Source organism: Myotis brandtii, unplaced genomic scaffold, assembly GCF_000412655.1.
Source record: "Myotis brandtii unplaced genomic scaffold, ASM41265v1 scaffold187, whole genome shotgun sequence".
In the NCBI taxonomy this organism is placed as follows: domain Eukaryota; kingdom Metazoa; phylum Chordata; class Mammalia; order Chiroptera; family Vespertilionidae; genus Myotis; species Myotis brandtii.
This window is the reverse complement of record NW_005356944.1, coordinates 1,936,708-1,961,654: the sequence shown is the minus strand read 5'-3', so window position 1 is coordinate 1,961,654 and position 24,947 is coordinate 1,936,708. Positions and strand designations below refer to the sequence as shown.

Genomic DNA, 24,947 nt, shown 5'->3' with positions numbered 1-24,947 from the left:
GCATTCTGGGACACTTCATAGACCTCACTTGATTGTCCCCCTGGGGAGGCAGGACTAGTTCCATTTTCTTTCCTTCTCTTAAAATATATTTTTATTGATTTCAGAGAGGAAGGGAGAGGGAAAGAGAAACACTTATTGGCTGCCTCCTGCACACCTGCCACTGGGGATGGAGCCTACAACCTGGGCATGTGCCCTGACCGGGAATCGAACCGTGACATCCTGGTTCATAGGTCGATGCTGAACCACTGAGCCATGCCAGTCGGGCCTAGTTCCATTTTCTAGGCTGAGTTTGCATAGGGCCAAACCCCTATTATGTCATCTGGCCACAGGAGCTTGGGGAGCCAGTGACAGCCTGCCCCACTTGGCCGCCCACCCCTCTGTGGTTGTGCTGCAGGGTGTGGATGCCAAGCCCCCCATCTGGACACTTGTTCACAAGAGGAGGCTTGGTGTGCAGGCCTGTCCTGGGAGCAGGGGGTAGGGCTGTCTGCCATGCTAAGGTTAAGGGCGGCAGGAGGGCCTCAGTGATGGACCCCAGCCTCACCCCTCCACCTGCAGAGGCAGAGCCCTTTGGCCTCAGACTTCACCAATAGCCAGAAACTAGGAGTCAGCCTGGTAGGGGAAGAAGCCAAGTGCCAATCTTCAATTAGAAGAGAACCCGCAACATGTTGCTATCTTGGGAGGTGGGTTTGGGAATGCTGAATCCCAGGGAAAAAGGGGACTTCAGTGGGAATGGTGTTATTTCTGTTTCTGATTTCTGCTCGCCCCCTACTGACAAGACACCTTCCTGCCTGTTTTACAATGAAGAACATGGGATTTGCTTCTTTCCAAAGCCAGTTCCTGGTTGATTTTGAGCCAAGTTGGCTGAACTGTGCAGAGGGGTGGGGGTTGGACAGACTCTGTCTCACAGCGAGAGGCAAATAAGTCCAAGGCTTGCTAGTTGGTAAGAAATCAATTTATTGAATGAAAAAGGCAGCATCCACTCAGTCCCTCCCACTCCACCCTCTCGGGGCAGGACAGTGGCACAGCCCAGGAGATGCTCTGGGTAGCGGGGCTGAGCCGTGGGTCAGGGCTGGAGGAGTCTGAGGGTGGTATGGAGAATGAGAAAGACAGTTTTCAAAAGGAAGTTATGTGCAAACTTCTGGAAGGGGTGAGGGCAACAGTAAAGTCTGGAGGTGCTGGTGGGGGATGGAGGGACTCAGTGTGCCTCAGCCTCTTTGGAGAAGGCTGATGGTCGAGGCTGAGGGGCTCAGACCCTGAGTCCCCGGTGAGGGAAGGAATGGAGCCTGCTGGAGGGACCCCGGGCTGGGAGGCTGGGGTCTCAGCCCAAACCAGAGGCCCAGGAGCGAGGCAGGAAGTACAGGACCAGAGAAAGGGAGACAAATGGACATGAGTGGGAACAGGGGTGAAGGGGCTGGGGGCCACAGACAGTACACTGTGGGGGTCTGTCTCCCAGCTCTGCAGAGTCCAGCGTTTCAGGAAGAGGCAGAGCTGTGCTGGGTGAAGGGGCGGGAGCAGAGGGAGAGTCATCAACAAGGGAAGCCACGGGGCAGGGACCAGAGCCCAGGTGCGTCACATGCACTACCGAGACCGGCCGTGCAGAGGACCAAAGAAATGCTCAGGACACAGGCCACAGCTACAGGGGACTTGGGGGTGGTGAGGCAATGTGTGTGGGCAGACCAGGAAGGCCACTCCGTCGTAGAAATACACAGCATCGCCACAGAAATGCTGTCCGGGGGTGAGGGAAGGGTGGGAGCTGCCCGTGACTGGAGGGGAGGGATCCCGGCGGCTCAGGCTGACAGCTGGGCTGTAGAAAACAGGGGGACTGGACTCCCTGCTCAGGATTCCAGGTAGCCTATTTCCAGGAAGGGGACCAGTGCCACTGGGGAAAAGAGGTTAGAAGTCAGGCGAAGGCAGGCCAGGAGGACTCAATTCCAGGGACTGGCACCAGAAAGCAAAATCAACATGCCTCGGGCCAGCGGGAGGAAGGAAGAGGTGGAAAAAAGGAGGGAGGGCTCTGCCCAGGATGAGCCTGAGCAGTGGGATGGGGGCAGCATCCCCAGTGGTAGTGTCCTTCAGGACTAGGCAAGGGAGATGCAGGCCCCAGGGCCAGGAAAGGGGGTGCTGGACCTGGGCCTGCTGCCCCCCCTGCCCGCAGGCAGTGAGGCAGTGCCAGGAAACAGTGCCCTTAGGTGGTCTTGCTGCCACTGAACAGTCCCACTGGAAAGTGCTTGACATGGGTGGGCCACTGGGCCGCCAGCTGGAAGAACTTGATGTCACTCCACTCGACTCCGTCGATGGACACTGGGGTGACAGGAGAAGGGAGGTGTGACCAGGACCACTAAGCCATCTTCCTAGGGTCCCTGGGGGGGAGGGCAGCACCTCCCTGCCCCACAGTCCCTTGTCCCCCTGTCCCGGCTGCACCCACCTCTCAGCATGGTCTGCTGCTGCTTGGCAGAGCAAATGAGGCGACTGATGCCTTCGATGACCTGGCTCTTAGAATCTACCTCCTTTTCTCGAGGTTTCTTGCTCAGGAAGATGGTGGGAACTGGAAAGCAAGCAGGAACCCATCTGTCACAGCCCCTGGTAAAGCAGCCAATCCTCTCCTCCCCCACTACTTCCCTTTCTTCTGTGGGAAGGGGAAGTGATTTGCAAAAAGCCAATCCTTCGTCCCAGGTTCCCAGGATCTTGGAGTTCCTGCCCTGTCCCAGCACGGGCCTCTCCCACACCCCAGGCTACAACATCGTCATGTGTAATGAGGAACTGGGCCCAGATGGCCTCTGAAGTCCCTTCCAGCTCCACATCCTAGGCAGCCTGGGGGGAGCTCGCAGGCCGTGCAGGGCTGGGCTTTCTACCAGTTCTGCCTGTGTTTGTACCAGCTCTGCCTGGGCTGTGGGCCTTGTTCCATTCCTGCTTGAGGAGTGGCAAGAACCGGAGGGCACTGCTGGGCCAACAGGCCTCCCGCCTCAGGCCAGTCTCAGGGGCGCAGATGCAGGTTTTGGCACAGCCCCTACCTACCGCCCCCTCAGGGATCTCTGTGGAACAGAGGTATGAACAGGCCCAGCTGCTTTGGGGTGCTGGAGGGAGGGTCCAGCAGATGAAGGAAGCCTGTCCTGACAGCTGGGGAGGTGGGGTGCTAGGAGGGCCCTAGAGTCACCTGGGCCACTGCAGGTACACAGCCAGACCTGCAGGTTTACAACCAAAACTGACAGCAGTGAGTGCTGCCCAGCACTGGCCTGGTTGTGTGGATTCCTGCCTGAGTTTCCCAGAGTGCAGGACCCAGGGCCACTCCAACTCTTCCTCTGGTGCCTTAAGCCACCCCTCTTATCTGGAATGGGCTGTATTCTCCTTAAGTCTCCCCCCGGCCCAGGACATGTTTTTATTTATTTTAGAGAGGGAGGGGAAGGGAGAGAGAGAAAGAAACATCAATGTGAGAGAGAACCCAGGGATCGAACCCACAACCCTTTGGTGTATGGGATGATGTTCCAACCAACTGGGCCACTTGGCCAGGGCTCCCCTTTACTTTAAGGCTTGAGCGGCCTCCAGGGTGTGGTGTGAATGTGCTGCTCCAAGGGGTCACGTGATCTTGGGGCTGTGGCATGGAGGTGTCCTCCTCTGTCACCCCGTCTATCCCTGAGGGCAGTGGCCGAAAGGCTCCCTTCCTATGGCAGCACTAGCTGCCTTGGTCCCAGAGGCGTTGATGCTCAGTAGACAGGGACCAATGACTCACTGGGGACCATTCCTTCGTTACACAGGAATGGTCTTGTCCCACAAGGTGAGGCAGGACCCCTGGGGACCACATGATACTCGCACTGCTTCACCCTCATCCAAGGTCTCTCAGAAGCAGATTCCGGTCCAGACCCTGAGCGAGGAGACGAGTAGGTCTGGTGGCCCTGATCGTCCCTGGCCTCAGATGTCACTTGCCTTTCTTGTTCTTCTCTTTGGTGACCACGGTCATGGCCATGGTGCTGGAGAGCTGGGCCTCCCCACCATGGGGCAGGCGAGAAACCTGCACTGAGCGGAAGACACTCTTGAGGGTGTTCTTGGAGCTGGCATCTCTCTTGTCACCTTCCCTCCTCCGCTCGCCGGGGTGGCCGAGCCAGTAGTCCACCTGGAGGCCAATCACGTCCCCATATGGGCTGCTGGGGCTCCTGGAGAAGGGAGCAATAATGGAGAGTAGGTTCTGCCCTCAATTCCCAACTACATGGCCAGGTGGGGGTGGGGGGCTGAGTGGGGACCGCCAGGCTGTGGGAGGGGTGAGAGGTGGCTGACCAAGTGGCTCCAGGGTCCCTCTAGTCTCACAGAAGTGGCTCATGAGGGAGTGAGAGGCTGATCTGAGGAGAAAGCCAGGAGAGGGCGAAGACTGGGATCACTGTGAGGGAAGCAATGAGGGAGGAGGAAACAGAAGATGCTTTATGGAGGAAAAAGGTGTGTGCATACACACACATGTGTGCACACACACCAAGCAAAACCGGCCAGAGGTCAGAGGTTAGGTGGGGCAGAGGTGGCAGCACGGCTGTAGCAGCCCTGGGAAGCGGATGGAGGCTGACCTGCAGCTCTCTTGCTCCTGGCACTTCTAGCACAGGGATAATTTTAGCTCCAAGGAGAAAAAGAGCTGATGTTTTCTTGAAAGGAGGCGTCAGACACAATAGGAACATAGGCTACAAAGTCATCTGACATTTCTCTTTCTGCCTGGTTTCAGCAGTCCTCGGAAGTATAAGCTTAAACTGGCAGGGGCTGATCCCAGGCCCCCCAGGAAGCCTGGAACCCGGATCACTGGGACCACATGTGGGATTTCCCCCTTTTCCTGCTCTGGCCCTTCACGGAGGGAAATGAAAAGGGGGAGAGGGTGGAGAACGGGGTTAGGCAGGCTTCTCGCCATCTAAGAGCACTTCAGACTCCTCAGGGGCCACTGTCACTGGTGGTTCTGGAAAAGCCGCTGGCCAGGCCTACCCTCTCTGTTGCTACAAGGACCATCATCAGAGGGAAGAGAAAGAGGCGGAGGCTGCAGGAAGGGAAACGGAGGGAGGAGCAGCAGGAGCACCTTTCTGTTCCTGACCCAGGCCAGCTCCTCTCCCACCTCAGAGCCTGTCCCCTTGCTCCCCCGACAGAGCGCCTGCTCCTCTGCCCCGAGGCTCAGCGGGACAGCTGCCTGCAGAAGCCTCCCTGACCATGGGCTCTAAATTTTGGATCCTAAAGAAATTCCTTCTCCTTCCTAACCAACCCCCCTCACCCAACATACTTCCCACGGCACCCCCTGCAATCCATGCAGTTTGAATTTCTGTGTTGCTTTGACCTTGCCGGGGCCCAGGAGCCTGAGCTCCAGGACAGGGGACTGCCTGTCTCAGTCACAGCGACAGCTCCATTGCGCTGATGGACAGACTGTAAACATGAAAGACAGCAGCACCTCCCCTGTGCCAGGCACACACTGTGACCCGACTACTTCACTTCTCTCACAGGTCGGAAATGAAGCTTAGCAACTTGTCCAAGGCACAAAGATTCTTTGCTTGACCCAACTTCAGTCAGGCTCCCGAATCTTCTCTAGATCCACCTGTGCACTTCCTTATAAAATCCAGTTTTAGCAAAAACCTTGCTAAGTCACCTAGCAAGAACCTCCACCATCCATATCTGATCAGGTTCCACGCCCCCGCCCCCCACCCCAGGAGATGTCAGATGCCTTGACTTGTCTTCATCAAGAGTCCTATGAGGTCAGTTTAGCCAGAATCTCCCACCCCTGATGCTTCCTCTAGTAACTTTCCACTCACTGACCCCCACCGCTTCTTGGATACAAATCCGCACTTGTTTATGCTGTATTTGAGATGAGCCCCATCTCTCTCCCCATCATAGTGATTCCTATCCCTATCAAGACAGCCCCCTTTGAATAAAGTCATAAAGGCTCCCTTACGGTGCTGTAAGTGTCACTGACTATAACACGGAACCACAGCTCAAACCCAGGTGAGTCTGACTCTCAAGCTCACTCTTTCCACCACGCTGGGCAGAATCAAGACAAGACGTGCGCGCAGCGCTTTACAGGCTACAAAGGGCCCCTCAGTCAACCCTGCAACTGCGAGGCAGACGGAGCTGTGTGATGAGTTGCCCAGCCAGTGACCTAAGACTCTGAATTCTAATTAGTGTTCTCACCACCATACTACCCTCTAAACTCAGTGTGCTGCTGCTGTGCCACAATGCCGCAGGATAGGGAAGTCCTGGACCCTGAGGGAGGGACATGCAGGAAAGACAGGTACAGGTGAGAGCCTTACCCCACAACGGCGAGGGCACTGCTCATGGACGGGGAGGAAGGAGGGGTGGCCGTGGCATCTCGACTCAGGCCTGAGCTGGAGGGCGGGGATGTGGAGGGCACAGTAAGGCTGACCACAGGTGCGTCGTCCCCTTCGCCTGTTGGGTGACAAACACAGTTGGCCAGAGGAAGCCACTCCTGACCAGTTGGTGGCAGTGGTTGAGGTAGCCCTCTGTCTCAGTGGCAGCCTGCTCTCCTTTGGGCCTTAGATACCTGCCCTCCATCCCCTGCCACCGCTTCACTGGGGAGTGAGGGTACCAGCGCTCCTGCTCAAACTCTACACCCAAAGTCTTCACCTCTGGCCTGCTGGCCTCACTCCGTAGAAGCAGAGGGGTCCCAGCTCACCTGTAGCAGGAGAGTCTTCCACCAGCCCCACCTTCACCACCTGGGAGAAAAGGAGACACCAAAGCTGCACCCAACTAGAAGCAGATGGTTGAGAACAACAGCCATTACTATACACTATTTCCATGGCCGGCAAACCGCGGCTCGCGAGCCACATGCGGCTCTTTGGCCCCTTGAGTGTGGCTCTTCCACAAAATACGACGTGCGGGTGCGCACGTACAGTGCGATTGAAACTTCGTGGCCCATGTGCAGAAGTCAGTATTTTGTAGAAGAGCCACACTCAAGGGGCCAAAGAGCCGCATGTGGCTTGCGAGCCATGGTTTGCCGAGCCGCAGTTTGCCGACCACTGCACTATTTGATTGTGGGCTTTTAAAATCTTTGCAAATCCAGAGCAGCCCAGAACTGTGAGATGTGAAAATACCAGTTCCAAAAAACGAGGTGGGGCCCCAGGAGACCTCACGCTCTTCACTAGGGATAAGGGCCAGCAGGAACCATTTCCATGTCCTGATCTCCTTTTGTCTAAGAAAGATCACAAGGGTGGGAGGACATCTTCTCAAATCAGAGAGAGAAATGAAGAGCCACCCTGAGAAAGCGGGGAGACAGTGTGGCAGGGGAGGAGCTCTCTGCACCTGCCTGTTGCAGCAAGCCAAGGGAAGACGCAGCCATGTGACACCTGCTCCCTCCTTTTCAGACTTCCTGGAGTCTGGAGGAATACTAGTGTGTGTGTGTGTGTGTGGGGGGGCGCCCAGCTTCAACCCCCGGGAGGCAGTGGGGTCCACTCCAGCTTCCCAAATAATTTTAGATGGCGCATAGTGAATTCTGGGAAGGATAGAGGGCGCCCTCCAGTGGCCAGAAAAGAGCATAGCTAGAGACAGACCATTTGTCACAGCTGTGATATCAAGTCCTATGTACTGGCAGGCGGGGGGCCTACCACCTGGCAGAGGCTCAGCAGAACTGGGAGGCCACAGAAGGTGGACCCTGAGGACTGGCGTGAAGTGGAGATCATGCCCAGATGGTCCCCTTGAGGCTGGCTGCTTAGAACATAATGCTGCCATTCTTAGAATTTTCTATGCATTTAGACCCAGTAAGTAACACATCGATACTCAGAGCTTCCTGGATATGACTCCTTTTGCTTCCCTGGCATTGAAAGATGCTGTCACCAACTTTGTTTGTTTGAATTTTAGATTTTTTTATATCCCTCTCTTGGCTGTGAGGCCAGAGTGGGCAGCGATCCGCAGCTCCATGATGATGTGAGTCATACCGTCACCCAGGCTACAGGCCACGGTCTGGGGCCTCCAACACGATTATTGGAGCAGCTCCAGTGGCAAATGGGGACTGACTGGACCAGCCAAAAGGGAGGCTGTGTAAGGTATGAGAAAGGGCCAGTGAATATGCCTAGGGTCAGCCATCTCCCATGACCCCTCAAGACATCTAGAATCTGGGCCGAGCAGAGAAGAGGGACAGTGGGAGCTGGCCCTCACCTGCCCCTTCGCCCAGAAGCTAGGAGAGTCCTCAAGGAGACTATGCAAAAAGATACGAGCTGATCTGGAAGGGAAATGTGAACATCCCGTACATGGAAACCTGAGTTTCAGCCATGCTTCTGTGGTATGGCCTGGCCCCGGCAGATCAGCTCTATCCCCTCGGGGCTCCCTCTCTTGGTAAGTCTCTGTCTTGTGGCCCAGTCACACCAAATGAACCAAAGATCAGTACCACTGACACCAAAGAAGTCCATGACGTGTTCCGTGTGTTTTCAAAATCCACTGGTATAGAGATTCTCCCTGACTACACAGGAGGGGACAGAAGAGACCCTTATTCTCAGTGGTCTATCTGACCCTAAAGATGGAAACAAGCTACTTCTTAGACTTCTCTTCAGAATATCATTTCTCATTCCTTGTATGGGGCTGTCCTGTGCACTGTGGGATGTCAGCAGCATCCTGGTCTCTACCCACTAAATGCCAGTAGCACCCCCACTCCCAGCTGTGAGAACCTAAAATGTCTCAGACATTGCCAGATGTCTGGGGGAGAACCGCCCCCAGATGAGAACCACTGTCTAGATGAGTCTGCTGTGTGCGTGTGCGCACATGTGCATGCGTGTGGCGAGGACAGGCAGGTGGGGGGAATGGGTGGGGCAGAGAGGAGAGACAGTCAGTACTCACGCCAATGAAGGGGATAAACTTCTGATACGAGTCTTCATCAGGGCTGTTGGGAGAGACAAGAGAGCTCCACAGTTACTGCGTGGAGAGCTTTTCACGTCTTATGGCAGCGTTCAGGGATCCAGACACTACTACATGACATCTTCCCATCAGGTTCCAGGATGGCCCGAGGAGCCACAAAATGGAGGCAAAAGACCCGATTCTGCACACTAGACCCCCTGCTCCCACTTCTGAGTGTCAGTCCCTGGGATGGGCTTCTCTGTACTGAGGACGCCCAGATGGGTGTGGAGGCCCAGGGCAAGGGAGCACGGGCCTGAATGGGAGGCAGCAAAAACACTGACTCTCTCTATCTTTCACATTTTCCTGGGTTCCTACACCGGGAAATGGTAGGAAGGAAAATGTGAAAAAGCAAAGAAGATTCAAGATTGACCTAAGCCACCCCAGCTGTAAGAAATGCCCCAAAGAGAAACTTACAACTTATGCCTGCAGGTCAGCATGGCTTCAGCCACAGGAAGCTGGTGTGTCACACCCGCGCCATTGATGTACTGCATCACTCGCCCCACTACGTCCAGTTGCTCTGCAGAAAAGCCAGGAGATAACACCGATGGAGTTTAGTAGGCAGACCCGACAACCCGCTTAGAGAGACCCACGGGAAGACCTGGGAGTGGAGGTAGAAAAAGGGTTCCAAAGACCTGATGTTTTGTTTTGTTTTTAAATCTATATATATAAAAGGCTACAATGCAAAGTGTCCCCTTGGGAATTCAACCGGGAGACTGTGAATTAGATAGCTCGCTATGACGTGTGCTGACCACCAGGGGGCGGTGCAGAATGAAGGAAGGCCCCAATCGGCCCTGATCACCCACCAGGCCTAGGGACCCTACAGGTGCAAGATTTTGTGCACTGGGCCTCTAGTTAAATATATTTTAATTGATTTCAGAGAGGAAGAGAGAGGGAGAGGTAAAACATCAATGATGAAAGAGAATCATTGATCAGCTGCCTCCTGTACGCCCTCTACTGGGGATCGAGCCTGCAACCCAGGCATGTGCCCTTGACCAGAATCAAACCCAGGACACTTCAGTCCATAGGCTGACACTCTATCTGCTGAGCCAAACCGGCCAGGGCTGATGGTTCTGACTAAATGCACAATAGACCAAAGCACTGTCCTTTCTCTTCCAACCCGTCTTGCTCTTTCCTAGGCTAACCACGCTCCAGCCTCCATCTTTGCTCATACCAACCTCGTAACCCAAAGAATCCCCTCTTCTCTAGTAATCTGTGCCCATCACTTCCTTCAAGGTCTGAGGAAGCATTTGCCATCTCAGCCTCGCAGACCTCCATCTCGCTCCAATCCCTGCCACCTTACTCTGCATTTCAGGATAATATGGCTGGTGTGTTATTCATGTATCAACAGATAGCTCAGGAGCTATTTTCTGCTTATATCTCATCTGTACAATTAGCATGCTCCCCCTCCCCCCCAGTACCCCATGGCCCTCCTTATTTTTAGATGTACAGGAGCAGAACAAATGGCAGAGACTAAAATCATCCAGGGTGGAAGGGCTGCACTTAACAGGCCTCCTCTTAATATAACTAAAAAGACAAACCTGAAGCGAGTGAGTTAGAGCCACAGGGGTAGTAAAGCATACTCTCCAGCCTCCGTCAGCCAAGACCGGCCCTCTCTGAACCAGGCGGCATTCCGTCTCAATTCCTTACAGGGGGTTGTTACCTGACACTGGGGGCTCCGAGCGACTGAACAAGTCTCTCCAGCCAGAATCAAGAAAGGTGCTGCTATATCTACTGTCGACTGAGCCCAAGTATTTGGCCACAGGGTGAGAACCTGGTAGGTGGAGAGAAGGTGAGCTGATTAGCGGACAGGATGTCGGCATGGCCTTTGGTCCCCGATTGTCCCTCCCTTGACCCAACCCACCACCCTGCTTCATGAGTGGGATCTGGCCTCTTTACCGAGGGGAATGATGAGAAAGCGCATGTAGCCAAGCCAATCGGAGGTCTTGTTGGCCAATGACTTGACGAAGAACCGGAGGATGGAGCTCAGGTAGGTCTGGCTGCCCAGTGCTGCCACCTTCACCGGCCGCGGCATGGAGGAGTTGCAGTTGCAGCTGGGGAGCAAGGGGACAGTCACCACCACTTTCCGGAGGTTTGCAGCAGCCTGCTCAGAGGAAGGCTCCAAGCTCAGACTTGACTGATCTCAACAACCCACAGGGGAGAAACAAACCAACAAACAAAATAGTACAGAGAGAGGCAATAAACCAGTGCTTTTGAAATTAGGGAGACGTCCCGGATCAGAGAGGACGGGCCACAGTGGGCGTGACCCCAGATGTTGGATGCCCGAAGTCTCCTTCCCCCGGCAGGGACCCTGAGCTCCTGGGAGGTCCTAGGAGGGAAAGCTCTGACTCTGAATGCCAAGCAGCTCGGCACAGTTAGGGGTTGGAGTAAAGGCTCTCTGTAAAACCCTGGGTTCTCTCTTCCTGGCTTCTTCATCCTGGGCTTAAGAGGATGAGGCAGGTCAAGTGTGGCAGGCATCCAGGATGGGAGACAGGGAGGGCAGGAGAATGACATTTCCCTCTGGGGCCAGTAGGGACATCAGAGCACCACGCCTGCCACTGCCTGACCATGCACCAATGTGGACTCTCGGTCTGACAAGGCCAGGAGGTACTGTCACTACTTGGGAGTCGGGGTGGGAGGATGAGGTCAGAGGAACCCCAAAAGGCAGGAGAGGAGCCATGCCCTTACTAGCGCTGGATACGGGTGAGCAGGGCAGACAGTACAGCCTGGACCTCCACGGTGGAGCAGGTGCACACGACAGGCTTCCGCTGGTCCTGGAGCAGCTCCGCCACATACTGGGGTGGAGGAAAGGCGCAGAGACACTGGTAAGGCCACAGGGCAGAGACTCTGCTCCCCCACAGGCGCCAAGCTGCAGGGTCCTGTCCTCTGTCCTTCAGACCACTGAGGAAGAGGGATTTGGGCATTGGGGTCTAACTGGGTGGGCAGTGGTGAGTGGGAGCAGGCAGGGTTGGGGGGTGTCACTTTGCCCCTTCTGAACCACCTTCACGGACTATGGCCAACCACTGGATTTTACAACACTTTGCACTCCTCAAGGTACCTTCCTTCGCGATGCTCTCTGACACACACAACCCCCCTGGAAGAAGGTAGGACAGGTGATATTGTTGCCTTTTTTACAGATGAGGAAGCTGAGGTACCGAAAGTTAGTACTTAAGGTCCCATAGGCTGGAAAAGGACAGAAATAGGACTAGAACCCAGAGCCTGGGCTTGGTTCAAGGTAGGAGGGGCCTGAGGTATGGGGTTATTTTCCTATTCTTCCAAGCCCTGCCTCTCATACACGCCCCTGGGTGTCTCTTGCTCTCCAGAACCTTCCCTCCCGAGCCCTGTGGTCTTCAGTGCTGTACCTGGCCCTGCCAATCAGTGGTGTTCACAAGGATGACATTTTCTGGGAGGGCTGCGTCTGACACCAGGATCTGGTTCAGTTGGTCATATACCACCTTTCTTGGAATCTGCAGAGACAAAAGTGTCTGTGAGGCAGTCCCCAGGGAGCTTGAGAGTGGCGCTGGGTGGGCTAGTGAGAATTCGTGGAGCAGGGGTATTTGGAGACACTAGGACTTTATGGAGGAGACACAGTATCACACTGGCCAGACCAAAAAGGAGAGGAGGACAAAGAATAAGCAGAGTCCTCAGAGAACACTCGCATCCACAGGCACAGACCACAGCAGCCTCCTGTCAGGGAGGGCAGACCGCGAGATGCAGCAGGCATCCCACCACGGGAGCAGGACAGGCAGTGGAAGGACCAGGAGAGGAGGGGCGATGGGGAGCAGGTGCTCAACAGAAGCGAAATGAGGGCACTGGGGAGAGGATTAATGAGTGGCAGTGAGTGCTGTGCGGGGAGCCCTGCTGCCACAGGAACGAGGCATCTCAGGACCAGTGATTAACCAGAAAGACAACACGGCGCCCCAGGCGCTGGGCTATTCTGGTCTCTGGTTCATTTCCAGCTAGGTAAAACGCCAAATGCAGGAAGCCTCACTGACATAACTTTCAATATTTATCAGGTAAATAAGCAGGCTTGCTGCTAACTCCAGAACAGGAGCTGCGTGAGGGGTCAGTTTAGAGCAAGTCCTTCCCAACCCCTGGAACCACTGGCCTTCCAAAGGAAAACATGGTCCCCAAGGCCCAGTTCCTGTGTGCTTCCCAGTTTCGCTTAGGCCTTTCAATCAAAATGCTTTACTCCCGTTGATTTGGCAGCTTGAAATTAGAATAAAGGGCCCACAACAGGACTGAAGGTATCGGAGTTCAGGCTGGTGATGTCCAGTGAGATTCTGATGGCTGCCATCTTCTAGAATGAGTCACCGCACAAGCTAACGTCTGACAGAGGCAGAGGAGGCCAAACAAACCAGAGGGGTGGGACTGCCACCTGGGCCGAAGGCAGGCTGGGTCAATGCTGACTCTTCTTGCCCCATCCCCTGCTCCCTGAAAACAGCCTGGAAGCCAATTCCACACTAGCAGTAATACAAGTGTGCTGGACTTCTCTAGTTAGGTCTGTTTTCAAGACTTTTATTTAGAACATTTCTAAGTAGTCCTCCTTTCCTCTCAGCTAACTGCCCAGGAAGACGACAAAACAGAAACCATGGCCCAGCGGTGCTCGGGGGTACCTGCGTGCTGTGGCCCAGGTCAGGGGACCGCTCGCTGTCGGAGCTGTTGGTCCTCTCACTCAGGGGCTTGGAGAGCTGCCGCTCCTTCAGGGGTGTGCTCCTCTTCTGCCGGGGAGTGTGCCCCCCTTCCACTTTGCTGCCAGACATGTGACAAGGAGGAGGTGAGACAGCCCCTTTGACCCCAAGCCAATGCCAGCCCACTCTTCCCGGGCCCCGAGCCTCTGCTAAGTGTGGTCGCAGCCTTGTACCATCTGTTTGGCCTCCTTTATTCTGCACCCTCCGACCCCCCGTTTTCAGAGTTTCTTCCCCTCATGAGTACCTGGGCGAGGCAGAGCCTTGGAGATCCGTTTTGCTGGACTTCATGGGAGTTTTGACTTTCTCTGGCACAATCAGACTTGTACTCCCATCTCCAAACATGTCCTGGTCAGTGATCTCCTGCCATGAAGGAAAGGAAGCAGCGAGGGTTACTGCTCACTAGGAGCCTCTCGGGGTCCTGCCAGGGCCCATCACCACCATGAGGAGAGTTAGTCATTCCCTCTTTTTCTAAAGCCCCCACCTCAGCCGGTGAGAACACTGTGGCTGTATGACTGAGTGCACCCACTGTGCTGGACAGCCTTGCTATGCAGTCTGTCCCCTATAGTTATGAACTATTTGTCAACACGCAAACCTGAACTGAGGTTCTAGCTTCTCTAGGTGGGAAGGAGAGAGTTTTACTCAGGAAGTAACATTATTAAATTTCATTTTTAAATGACCACTGTGCAGTATGGGCCAAAGTGGACAAGAGTGAAAGCTGGGTTATTCAAATTACTGGTGAATACAAAGTGCATGTTGTATAGTAAGTTTTAAATTAATCCTGAATCAAGCCTAATGTTTCACACACCAGGATCCTGAATGCAGTTTTAGTTACAAAAGGAAGCGTAGCCTAAAACAATTCCTTCTTGGCCTCCACTAAACTACCAGGTCTAACTGTGAGGCTGATGCAAAGCACCCCCCAGATGGTATTTGGTAAAGTGCTCTGCTCCCTCCCACCAGGTCCAGCCTCCATCCCCCCCTGGATGAACTGCAGCTTATCCTGCGAGGCCCAGCTCAGATGTCCTCCCCTAGCCGGAGTCACTCTGTCCCTCAGCCTCTACATGGGGTATGCACGGGTTGGCTTTCCTCCTGCAGGGCTGCATCTCGAAGGCAGAGACGTATTCTCATATTTGCATCTTCAGTGCTAAGCACAGATGCCCAGTATATGTGTGTGGAATTCAATGTTTAATTGAATTGTGTACCCCAGCCAGTTCATTCCATTTCATTAGGGCTTGGTCTGCTCTCCTGGGCAGCTTTAGCATCTCTTAGAGCAAGGAGTTGACCAGAATTCCTTGGAGATTTAATGGCGTGGCTGCCTAGCCATACATAGTAAGAGCAACAGGGGAGGAAGATATTTTTTTTTTTTTAGGGGAAGATACTGGTCATCATCTCTCAGAAATAAATGAGGGCGACAGTGAGAAATTATCCAAATTAGCATTTGCTCAGCTATAATTAAAGGGCAAAATGGGGATATTTCTGGTTCACTAATTGGTGAAATAACCTGGTCTCCTGGTTACATTCCATGGGTAAGGATTTCAGGAGGAAGAAAACACAGGACATTCACAAGTCCACAGATTTAGGTAAAATTCCCATGGTGTTCCTAAGGGTCTTTTTGCCTTTGTTTCTAAAGATACAAAAACTATTTTAAACAGCTGAAATGGGAGGCTGAACCATACATACCAGGGTGTCTGTTTCAGTCAAGCTGTCATCTTGATTTTTAATCCAAGCAGATTTGACTTTTTCTAGAGCAGCCAATTCCATCTGTAAAAAAATATGATGATTAGTCATCACCAATCCAAATGATCACCACCAACTTGTTTCCTAGGTACCTTAGAAACGTAAACATTTCACTTAATCTAAAGATCTAATGCAACCTTTGGGATTTTCATCTTATAACCATCTTATGAAGAGGTTATTTTGGTGAGAACTAAGCCAGAGGTCATTTTTGTATCACTAAATCAACACAGTGAGACATGGAAGCCAGAGTTTCTGACTCTCACAAGATGTCACCAAGGAAGAGAAGCTCGAAGTTAGGGGGCTTTGCTGTGGGGCCCATAAAGTCTTTCCCTGGACTCAGTAAAGCCCCTCGCCCAGGAGGAACATATGGGGCCCCTTCTGCTTGTCCGAAATTGCGAGAAGAAAGGAGGATCTTATAGTTCAGGTCCTTGATTTTGAGAGTGAAGACATCCATAGTAGCCAAATGTTTTTGCTTGGTGTTAAACATCTAGAAAACCCTCAAACAGAACATACCAAACAAAGACAACCAATGGTAAGCCTTTTAGGTGTGAACTAATTATCCCTTTGTTCCCAACTCTTAGCATTTCTCATAAATACTAAAAATTTATTTTGCCAATACAGATACGCAGCAGGATTTTCATATTTGCTAGTATTGCTTCTGGTTATGCATGTACCAATGTCAACGTCATGAGCAGTTAAGAGTTATGGGACACAGAAAAGGTATTTAAAAAACAAAAAACAAAAACAACTGTTATAAGAGTTATTTGAGGCAAACTGACGACAATGCCGGGAGCAAGATCTCAAATGCTCCAGAAAAAAGGTATTGGCCTCAGTGAATCTCCAATTCTTGTGGGGAAGCAGGAAGTCAGAAAAGATCAAGGATATCCTACTTCCTCCTGATCACCTCAAGTCCTTCCTCTGAGTAAATTAGAATATTGATAAATATCAGATTAATAGGCTCAAGGGGTCATTTGCCAAACTAATGAACAAGGATCACAGAAGTAGGCCCCTGTGCCCTGGCTGGAAGGCTCGCTTGGTTGGAGCATCGTCCTGTACACCAAAAAGGTTGTGGGTTCGATTTCTAGTCAGGACACATACCTACATTGTGGGTTTGATCCCGTCGGGGTGGGTATGGGAGGAAACCTATTGATGTTTCTCTCTCACATCAATGTTTCTCTCTTTCCCTTTCTATCTAAAAGAAAAAAAAATCAATAAAAACATCCTCAGGTGAGAATTAAAAAATAAGAAGAAGGCACCTGAGTCATACTCTGAACCAGGGTTTCTCCATCTGGGTACTGCTGACATTGGGGCAGGTCTTCCCTGAGGTTGGGCTGTCCTGGGTGCTGCAGGCTGTTTAGCAGCACCTTTGGCCCCTGCCCACTAGACCCCAGTAGCAGCCCCTTATCCCCACCCTGCCTCCTGTTGTGACAACCAAAAATGTCTGCAGTCATTGCCAAATGTCCCTTGGGAGATAAAAGTCATCCCTGGTTGAGAACCACTGCACTAAGCCATCTGCAAGACTAACCCAACATACTTTAAACAGACCCTGTGACCCCAGATTTTGAGATGGTTTGGTTCAGAGCCATACACAATCAGCTGCCTCCAGATTGCACAGCTAGGTCATTTACACACTATGTAATAACCAATGTTAACAGAGTAGAATCATGGCAAAGTTCTGGTCAGACTTAAGAATGAAGAGGATTTCACTCAATTTTGGGTCTCAGTGTGACAAATGATGGGTGATAACACCATTCTGCTGGAAGGTTTTTTTTGTTTAATATATTTTTTAAAAATTGATTTCAGAGAGGAAGGGAGAGGGAGAGAGAGATGAAAACAACAATGATGAGAGAGAATCATTGATCAGTTGTCTCCTGTACGCCCCCACCAGGGATCGAGCACACAACCCGGGCATGTGCCCCTGACCAGAATCAAACCCAGGACCCTTCAGTCCGCAGGCTGATGCTCTATCCATTGAGCCAAACCAGACAGGGCTGCTGGAAGGTTTTAAAGTAGCATGTCCTGCAGCCACAGCATGTTTCCACAGCAAAGCTGGCATACCCGACAACATCTTTACCTTGGTTTTGGGTTGGAGGGCACCTGTCAGCTATTTACTGACTCTCCTGGATGTCCCTGGCAACCCACTAGGAGCAAACTCCAACTCTCTGAGTTTCTATTCCTGCTCCTATAAATACTAAGGGCTTTTCTCTCCGCAGGACCCTGGGACCCTGGCAGTGCAGGAGCCGTGTCTGTCTGATTGTGTGGCACTGGAGGCAGATGCTAGTAGTCTGAAGCACTGTGCCCGTGGGGCGATGCTGGCTGCTGCAGAGGTGCACAGGCTCCTGTGTGTGGGTGGGAGGTGTACGGGGGAGGTTTTGGCTATCACTGTGAGGAAGTACTAGTCTCCACCACCACCATGTACAGTGCATGGAAGCAGCAGTCTTTAGCAGCAGGCAGTCCTGGCTGGAGGGCTACATCTCCTGGCTGCCCCGGCGGCAGCACTGGCAGGGCCTATTGTCATCAGCTTGCACAGCAAATGTCGCTGCTGTGTGTGCAAGTCTTGGGAAAAATCAACAACTGTAATAATTTGTATTAGCAGAAATTCCTTCTGGTTCTAGTGATAAATGAAATCCCCTAAAATTTGGGGAACAAAAAGAAAGATTAAGAAAAATAAATAAATGGCAATGATAGGATATCAGGGAGCAAGGACAAAAGGGGCAGCATGTGCAGTCCTGCCTACGGACCACAAGCTCAGTATTTTTTCCTAATACACTTACAAGTTCTCCGTGTAAGAGCACAGCCTCGCTCTGTCCTTCCTTCCCAAAGCGCCTTTCATACAAAAGAATTCCAAAGTTCCACACCCACATCAAAACATATGGGGCTCTTCAGAATAGAAACATCACAGAGAATCATCAAAGGGAGTTTGAAATCTAGCCAAGAAAACCAGAATTTGAAGGACTCACTAAGAAGACATCTAGCTTCTATTAGTTGCAGTATATCAATCCGTCCATCAACCGGACACCACGCTAGAGGTTCTACCTGCATCCTCTCACTGTATCTTCACACTGCCTTGTAAGGCAGGCGCTTTATAGAGCTACACCACTGAGGAACGAAGGTGTGGCAACTGCCCGAGTAGTCAGGGGACTGGTGAAGTCAAGATTCAAACTCAGTCTGACTCCAGAGCACATGCTCTAAACCCAGCCCTATCCTGCCCCAAATAAACGTTTTGCCTAAACAGGGACCTTTAGGCCATTATATTGTAAACACTGCTACTCAATTGACTTTTGAGCAACCTAGACTCCTATGTCAGCACCTTTTCCTTAAGAATAAGGCACCCGTGGCTCAGAGCACTAAGGAGATTTTTCTAAATGTTGTAAGCCATATAACAAGACTAAAGGAAAGCCTATACACAAATCCCAACAACCCAGAAACACTGTCATTAGTGAAAAGAGTTCTCTTACTGACTTAATACCAACGGTCCTTAGCATTTACTGAGCGGTCACCCTTTAGGTGCTATGTAGTGCTCCAGGCACTGCCTCAGTTAATCATTTAATTGCATTTCGTTACAGCAGAGCCCCATTCTGCATTCCTAGGACACTGAAAGGTCTTCCCTCGGCAGGTCCCAGGTTTCTCTCTCGAAGAGTCATCCCTTATATTTATATTTAAGATGGAATCTGGCTCTAGTGGCCAAGATCTGTCCACGTGGACAGTGACGGTTCAGGAGAGCCATCCAGCAGCCCCGGGAGAAAGAGCAGCCACCTCCTGAACATAAACAGTAAAGTGAGACCGCCTCAGCTCCAGATCACATGAGCCTGGGCTGGAGAGTTGCTGAGGGCATAGCGTCTGCAAGTGGCAGGCCCGAAGTTTCTCTGTGGCGGGATTCTCAGTGATTCCCGGGGCTGGCTGCTTTTCCTTCCCGTTTCCTCACTAACGCCACCTGGTGTCACCATTCTAGGGCCAGACTGCCTGCTGTGCCTGTACCAGGAAGAGGGATTAGGTGGAAGACAGCCCCACCTGGAGGCAGCAGGCAGTAAGGCAGCACACCAGCTGCCCCACTAGCTAGCTTTTCAGGGGGTGGGGCACCGCACATGCTTCATATTATTTCCCCACAATTAATAACTATTTGCAGGATGAATTTTGTGTTCCTTCTCTTAAAGCAGCAAGAATAGGAAGACTTAGAAGATTCAGTTTCTTTGACCTAAGACAAGACATTGGGCTTTCTAAAATCATGCACAACGTCTTCTTGCCTTTAGTTGTAAACAAGGGGAGAAGAGCTTCCCAGGACCTGAGATAGATACAGCACCAACCTGGGTCCCTGCCTCTGATCCTCTACTGGGAGAACCTTCCCAAGCAGGAACAGAGCACAGTCCAGGGTGATGCTGGGCTCCTGGGGTGGGTGCTACAGCAGCCAGCACCTTTCTCCTCTTGTCATCAGGCAAAAAGGGAACCTGCCCACTAAATTTTAAATTATTTGAAAGCACTGCCCCCTTTATAAATAAACCTACATATGTTCCGTGTCTCCTGAATAGACCTGTGGGCTTCCGGCCCACTTTGCCTGTTCTTTCTCCAGCCTGGAATGCCGAATCAATTACCATTTGCCGGACGCCATGCTCCCAGCTACCATGCAACAGACAATGAGGGAGAGGTTTTGAGGCATTGTGTGCTCTGGGAGGGAAGGCTCCAACTGAGGGTGGGATCAGACCAAAAAGAACACCCAACCGGCTCCAGCAATGCCCTCAGACAGCTAAGCTCCCAGCGAGGACTGAGATGACAACCGAGGTTGAAACAAAGAGGAGATGCTCTTCTGAGGTCACAAAATGAGCCAAGAGCAGAGGGCCCAGAGTGTTAAGCCCAACACTCCCCAGGTCCCTCTCCCCTTCCCCATAGCCATTGGTCTTGCTCACAGGGCTGGTAGTGTCTTTGCTGAGGCTGCCCTTGCTGTTGAGGCTGCCAATCTCCGTCTGTGAGCTGGACTGCGACATCCCCTCAAAGAAGGGCCTGTGGTGAGGAAGCACAGCCAGGTCAGTGGCCAGCAGGGCCCAGAACAGCTGCTCCTGGGGAGCTGGGTGGAGTTGGTGCTCAAGAAAGATCAATGACCTGGCTTCAAGGACACCTGGTGAGGAAGGACACAGCAGAGGCTGGACAAGTAGGGACCTGGACTGAAGGACTTTTGTCCGTTAGAAGCAAACACAATGATCTTTATCCAGATAGCTGGAGGTTCAACAAGAATGAAGAACCGAGATTGCCTGGTAATGGGGGGAAGTGAGGGAGGATCTAGGAAGGAGAGGCATGGGGAGACAATTTGCTAGAGGAAGTGGGGCCTCACTTAAGCTTGGGCTTTGGAGTGCTAAGGATGCTCTCGGTCTCCTCCATTTCAGGGCCACTGTCGCTGGGGTTGTACATCTCCAGACTATCATACAGTTCATCCAAGTCCTCCTCCACCTCACGAATCTGCTCCCGGGATACGTGTTCCAGCCCAAAGCCCACCTGCAGGGAAAAAAGGTCTTTAGTTTAGGGTAACCCCTATATACAATTATGGTGGACGTGCAACTCCTTCCTCCTGGACAGGTACCGCTGGCCTCCCTAGCTGGTCCCTATTAAGGGACAGGCCATAGCTCCACCCTCATCGGGGTAGTCTTGATGTCCTTGCTGTGATCCAACCCTGACAGCAGGGTGTGGGGAGGCCACCTTCCCCCTTCAATGCCTCCAACACTCCGCACTGTGAACCTGGTGTCAGGAAAAGTGGCAGTGCTGGCATCTCTCTCCCAAGGAACGGGCACAAGAAAACCCAGAAGCCATCACCCAGTGACACCTGGTACCAGGCCGGCCAGAGCCCAGGGAGAGACTGTTCCCCTTTCAATGGCCAATTCTTGGTTACTCAAGGTTTGAGCATTGAGGACACCCCTGCCTCACAGCTATTGCTCACGATGTCCCCCTTGGAATGGGCGGGAAAGGGAACCTACAACAACAACTGGATTCATTGGCTGATCCCCTGTACCAGAGGCTGGGTATTAAGCAATGGCTGGGTGTAACCCTGCCGCCCCATCTCCAAATACCAAGAAGCCTTTGGCGCTACATGTGAAGTATTTCTTTTTCCAAGTAGCTTAAAGCCCTTCTTTAGCTACCTTCTGGCTTGGGGGTCCTGGAATCTTGACTCCCAGTGGCAATGAAGAGTGCACCCCAGGAATGACAGTGCAACTCAGGGAGATTTACTCACCATCAACCTTGAGAGTAAGGGGTCGTACCTCATCTGAAACTTTAAACCGCTTCAAGAGGGCCACAAACTTCTGTTTGATGTTAGGTTGCTGTAGGGACAAATGGCACAACAGTTCTTAAACAACACCCACTTGCAATCAAGTCAACAGAGGGATCAAGAGCCCATTTTGTGAGAAACTGTGGGAGGACACTAAGGTGGGAAGAGACAGCTTCTACCCTCTGGCACTTCAAACCTATGACTAATTCCAGGGCACAGCACTGGTCCCTAGTGCTGTGGGCACAGGTGCAAGGAGGTCTCAGGGTCCCCAGGGCCCTGCACCACACTTGCGCTGGTAACATCACATGTGCACCTGCACTCATTACTTTCTCTTGTCCTTCAGATCCATGGTGCCGACCACCTGCACGTACACAGGCATCTCAAATTCAGCATTTCCAAAACAGGAACTCACTGTCTTCTCCTTATATTCCCTACCCTGGTTACTGATGTCACCATTCATCCAACTGCCCGACTCTAAACCTGGAGTCTCTCCCCTCTCCTTTCTGCCCCCAGCCCTGTGTTCCTTAACTGCTACCCTCTCTCCATCTGCAACACACTGCTTTCCTCCAGGCCTTTCTCCTTGCCTCCCTGGGATCATTGCATCAGCCTTCAGCAGGCACCTGCCCGTGTCCAGCCACTTTCCAGTCTGTCCGCTCCAAAATCCAGTGACCATTCCAAATGCAGATCTAATCATGTTACTCTCCGACCTGGAGGTCTTAGTGGGCCCGTACTGCCTAGGGGACAGAGATTAAGTGTCAAACCAATGTCTGCCCTGAGGGCTAGTTCTGTCTGTCTCTAGCCTCATGTCACCCCTCAACCCCTCAACCCCATATTCAAGTGGAAACTAACTGCTTACAGTTCTGTGAAGAGCTGGGCCTCTCTACTGGTATCTTCTGCCTTGACTGAACACCCAAATCCACTTGGCAAAGTTCTATTTATCCTGAGAAACCCACATCTCAGCTTCTCCTCCCTGGAGCCCTCCTGCTCAGAGTTGGTCACATTTGCCTCTGGCCACCTCTATCCCTTACACAAAGCTCTATCCTCTGGCACCCATCCCACTGAGCAGGTTAGGTGTGTTTGTGTCACTAGACACTGTGAGCTCCTTGATGGCATGGACTGGCCCTCCTTATCTCTCTGTCCTCAACTCTGGGCACAATGCCTACCCTGTGGCCATAAGTACTTCCTGCCTGAATGACAGTCTCACTATTAGGGGATGGAAAAGACCAACTTGCAAATAAGACTGAGCTACGCCTTCAAGAAAGGGCAGGGCTTCCAAAGGAGGAAAGGTCATTCACAGCAGAGAGAAAACCTGAGTTCACAGTGACAGAGTATAAGACACCTCAAGAGAACAGCAGGTCGATTCGTGTCTAGAACAAAATGTTCTTGGAAGGGAGAGAATCAAGCATGTGCACAAAAGGAGACAGAAACTAAAGAACAATTACCACGCCTCTGGAAATCTGACTGAAGTGCCTGCAGCTAATAACAAAGGCCTGTGGGGGAGTGGATGGTGTTAAGAGGAGCACTGAACCCTGGCCCTGTAGCAGGGAAGCTATGGCGACCACAGGAAGAGGTGGTTTCTAAAGCTCCAGGGGGCACCCTGTGGGAAGAAAATAGGGCTTCTGTGGTTACAGAGCAGGAAAAGGGGAAGCCTAGCAGAAGGAACTACATCAGAGAGCCACCCTCTAGCCTCGCCCACTCTCAGAGGACAGTGGCTCTGGTGACGTGCCCCCCGCTACTTTGGAGAGTCAATCAAGGACCAGCCATGAGGACTATGAAACCGGTTCACTCTCTCTAGTCATTATTCCGCAGGGGAGCCAAGGCCACAGTCTTGAGGCCTCACATGGAAGTGGTACCTCAGGAGGATTGGAGATGACAGTGTCGTTCTGGGTGGAATGCCAGGCTCAGATACAACAACCCATCTGGAAGGTCTGGCCCACATTTATGTCACCCCTGAAGGTGATGGGAATCTCTGCTCCTGGGATCCCTAGACTAGGTCTGCACTAAAGAGAATCAGGAAGCCTCTGGGGAAAAATGAAACTGAAATTCTCTTCTAACAAGCTCCTAACACTTTTGCCGCTCCCACCTTTTCGCACAGAACTCCATCATCAAAGTTAATCTAGAAATTCAGATATTAAGTGTTTCAGGACTCTAATTTCACCAAAAATAGTGACTCCTGAGGAAATCTTATGCAGGAGAATATAATTTGTCTCTAAGGTTATGGACCCATTAAGGTAGGAACTGTATCTAATGCAATTAAACCTTTTCAAGTCCACAGTTCTAAGTACTAGCCAATTAGTTCTGGGTAAATCCAACAAATGACTAAAAACGGTGATACTCCTAGAGAGGACTGGCTTTCTCCATGAAGTGGACAGTACATAATGTGAACCAGCCATCCCCTGGGAGGGGAGGTGGGGTGTCTGCGATGTTCTGCTCCTGGAGGAAGCATTACCTGTTCCAAAATTTCAAACAACAGTTCTCAACCTTTTTTCTATCCTAAGACAACTGTTACAACCATGATTCTTACTTAGGTGGTGGAGGAGGCAGTGCACAGGGGTATATCAGAACCTTGAGGGGGTGGTCATGTTCAGGCTTTAAAACCTTGAGTAGACCCTCTCAGCCCCCCGCCATCAATTGAAAATCTCAGCTCAAACATTCCCCAGACCTTGGAGGCTCACCCTTGTGATGGCAGAGGTTGAGGTGAGTTTCCTCCGGGTCTTCTTTACTTTCCGTAGATCCTCATCTTCATAGAACAGGTCCTAGGTTGGGAGAGGATAAAATGAGGTTGGGAAACCCCAGGAAGTCTGGCCTTGCTTCTCAGACACTGCCTGTGAGGGGCTGTGGAAAGTTACCTGCCCGTGCAGTGGGTCATCACTGCCTTCCTGTTCTGAAGAGAAACTCTCTTCCTCTTCCTCAGAATAATTGTCAATATCAGGAGAACGATCTGGAAACAGACACCTCAGTAAGAAAACCTCGCAATGGGAAGGTCTGGCCCACGAGACTGGCGGAATCATGGCTCTCCGAGGATGGAAATATGGCAGGGGTGGAGGAGGGCCACAGCCATGGTAGGCCACATTATATTTTCAGGGATCTCTAAACTTCTCCTTCCTAGGGACATTTTAGGCGCTATCTCATTCAACTTCCCCACATGGAGATCAGGTGATGGGCTCCTTCTTGATCCACAGGGTCTCCAGACACTGCAAACATCTTACCAGACAGCTTGGATTTGATTCCTTCATGGTCAATGGGCTGGCTGGACAGGGAGTAGATCTTTATTTCTGCCACAGGCACCGAGACGTCCTTCACGTTGCTGTGCAGGCCCAGCACCAGTGCGCCTTCGTTAGGGTGCTGCATCACCTGAGGTCACAGCGGCAATGGAAACGCCTGACTGCGGAGGGGTCCGCAGAGGTGTCCATTTCCATAAACCC

At 52.1% G+C, this 24,947-nt stretch overlaps 1 protein-coding gene across 1 annotated transcript in view; it reads right to left on the bottom strand.

Moving 5' to 3' along the window:
- Positions 1-934: 934 nt before the first annotated feature.
- PACS1 (phosphofurin acidic cluster sorting protein 1) overlaps positions 935-24,947 on the bottom strand; it is a 54,369-nt gene continuing 30,356 nt past the window's right edge. Inside the window, exons 7-26 of the mRNA XM_014538216.1 lie at positions 24,732-24,876; positions 24,372-24,463; positions 24,198-24,278; positions 21,515-21,574; positions 20,596-20,756; positions 20,174-20,267; positions 15,216-15,296; positions 13,783-13,898; positions 13,464-13,599; positions 12,210-12,314; positions 11,536-11,642; positions 10,747-10,901; positions 10,511-10,621; positions 9,265-9,367; positions 8,794-8,836; positions 6,641-6,680; positions 6,258-6,393; positions 3,922-4,148; positions 2,426-2,545; positions 935-2,301 (exon numbers count right to left, since the gene is read on the bottom strand). Of these exons, the coding sequence (XP_014393702.1) occupies positions 2,186-2,301; positions 2,426-2,545; positions 3,922-4,148; positions 6,258-6,393; positions 6,641-6,680; positions 8,794-8,836; positions 9,265-9,367; positions 10,511-10,621; positions 10,747-10,901; positions 11,536-11,642; positions 12,210-12,314; positions 13,464-13,599; positions 13,783-13,898; positions 15,216-15,296; positions 20,174-20,267; positions 20,596-20,756; positions 21,515-21,574; positions 24,198-24,278; positions 24,372-24,463; positions 24,732-24,876 (2,229 nt within the window). The 3' untranslated portion in view covers positions 935-2,185. The remainder of the gene's footprint in view (positions 2,302-2,425; positions 2,546-3,921; positions 4,149-6,257; positions 6,394-6,640; positions 6,681-8,793; positions 8,837-9,264; positions 9,368-10,510; positions 10,622-10,746; positions 10,902-11,535; positions 11,643-12,209; positions 12,315-13,463; positions 13,600-13,782; positions 13,899-15,215; positions 15,297-20,173; positions 20,268-20,595; positions 20,757-21,514; positions 21,575-24,197; positions 24,279-24,371; positions 24,464-24,731; positions 24,877-24,947) is intronic.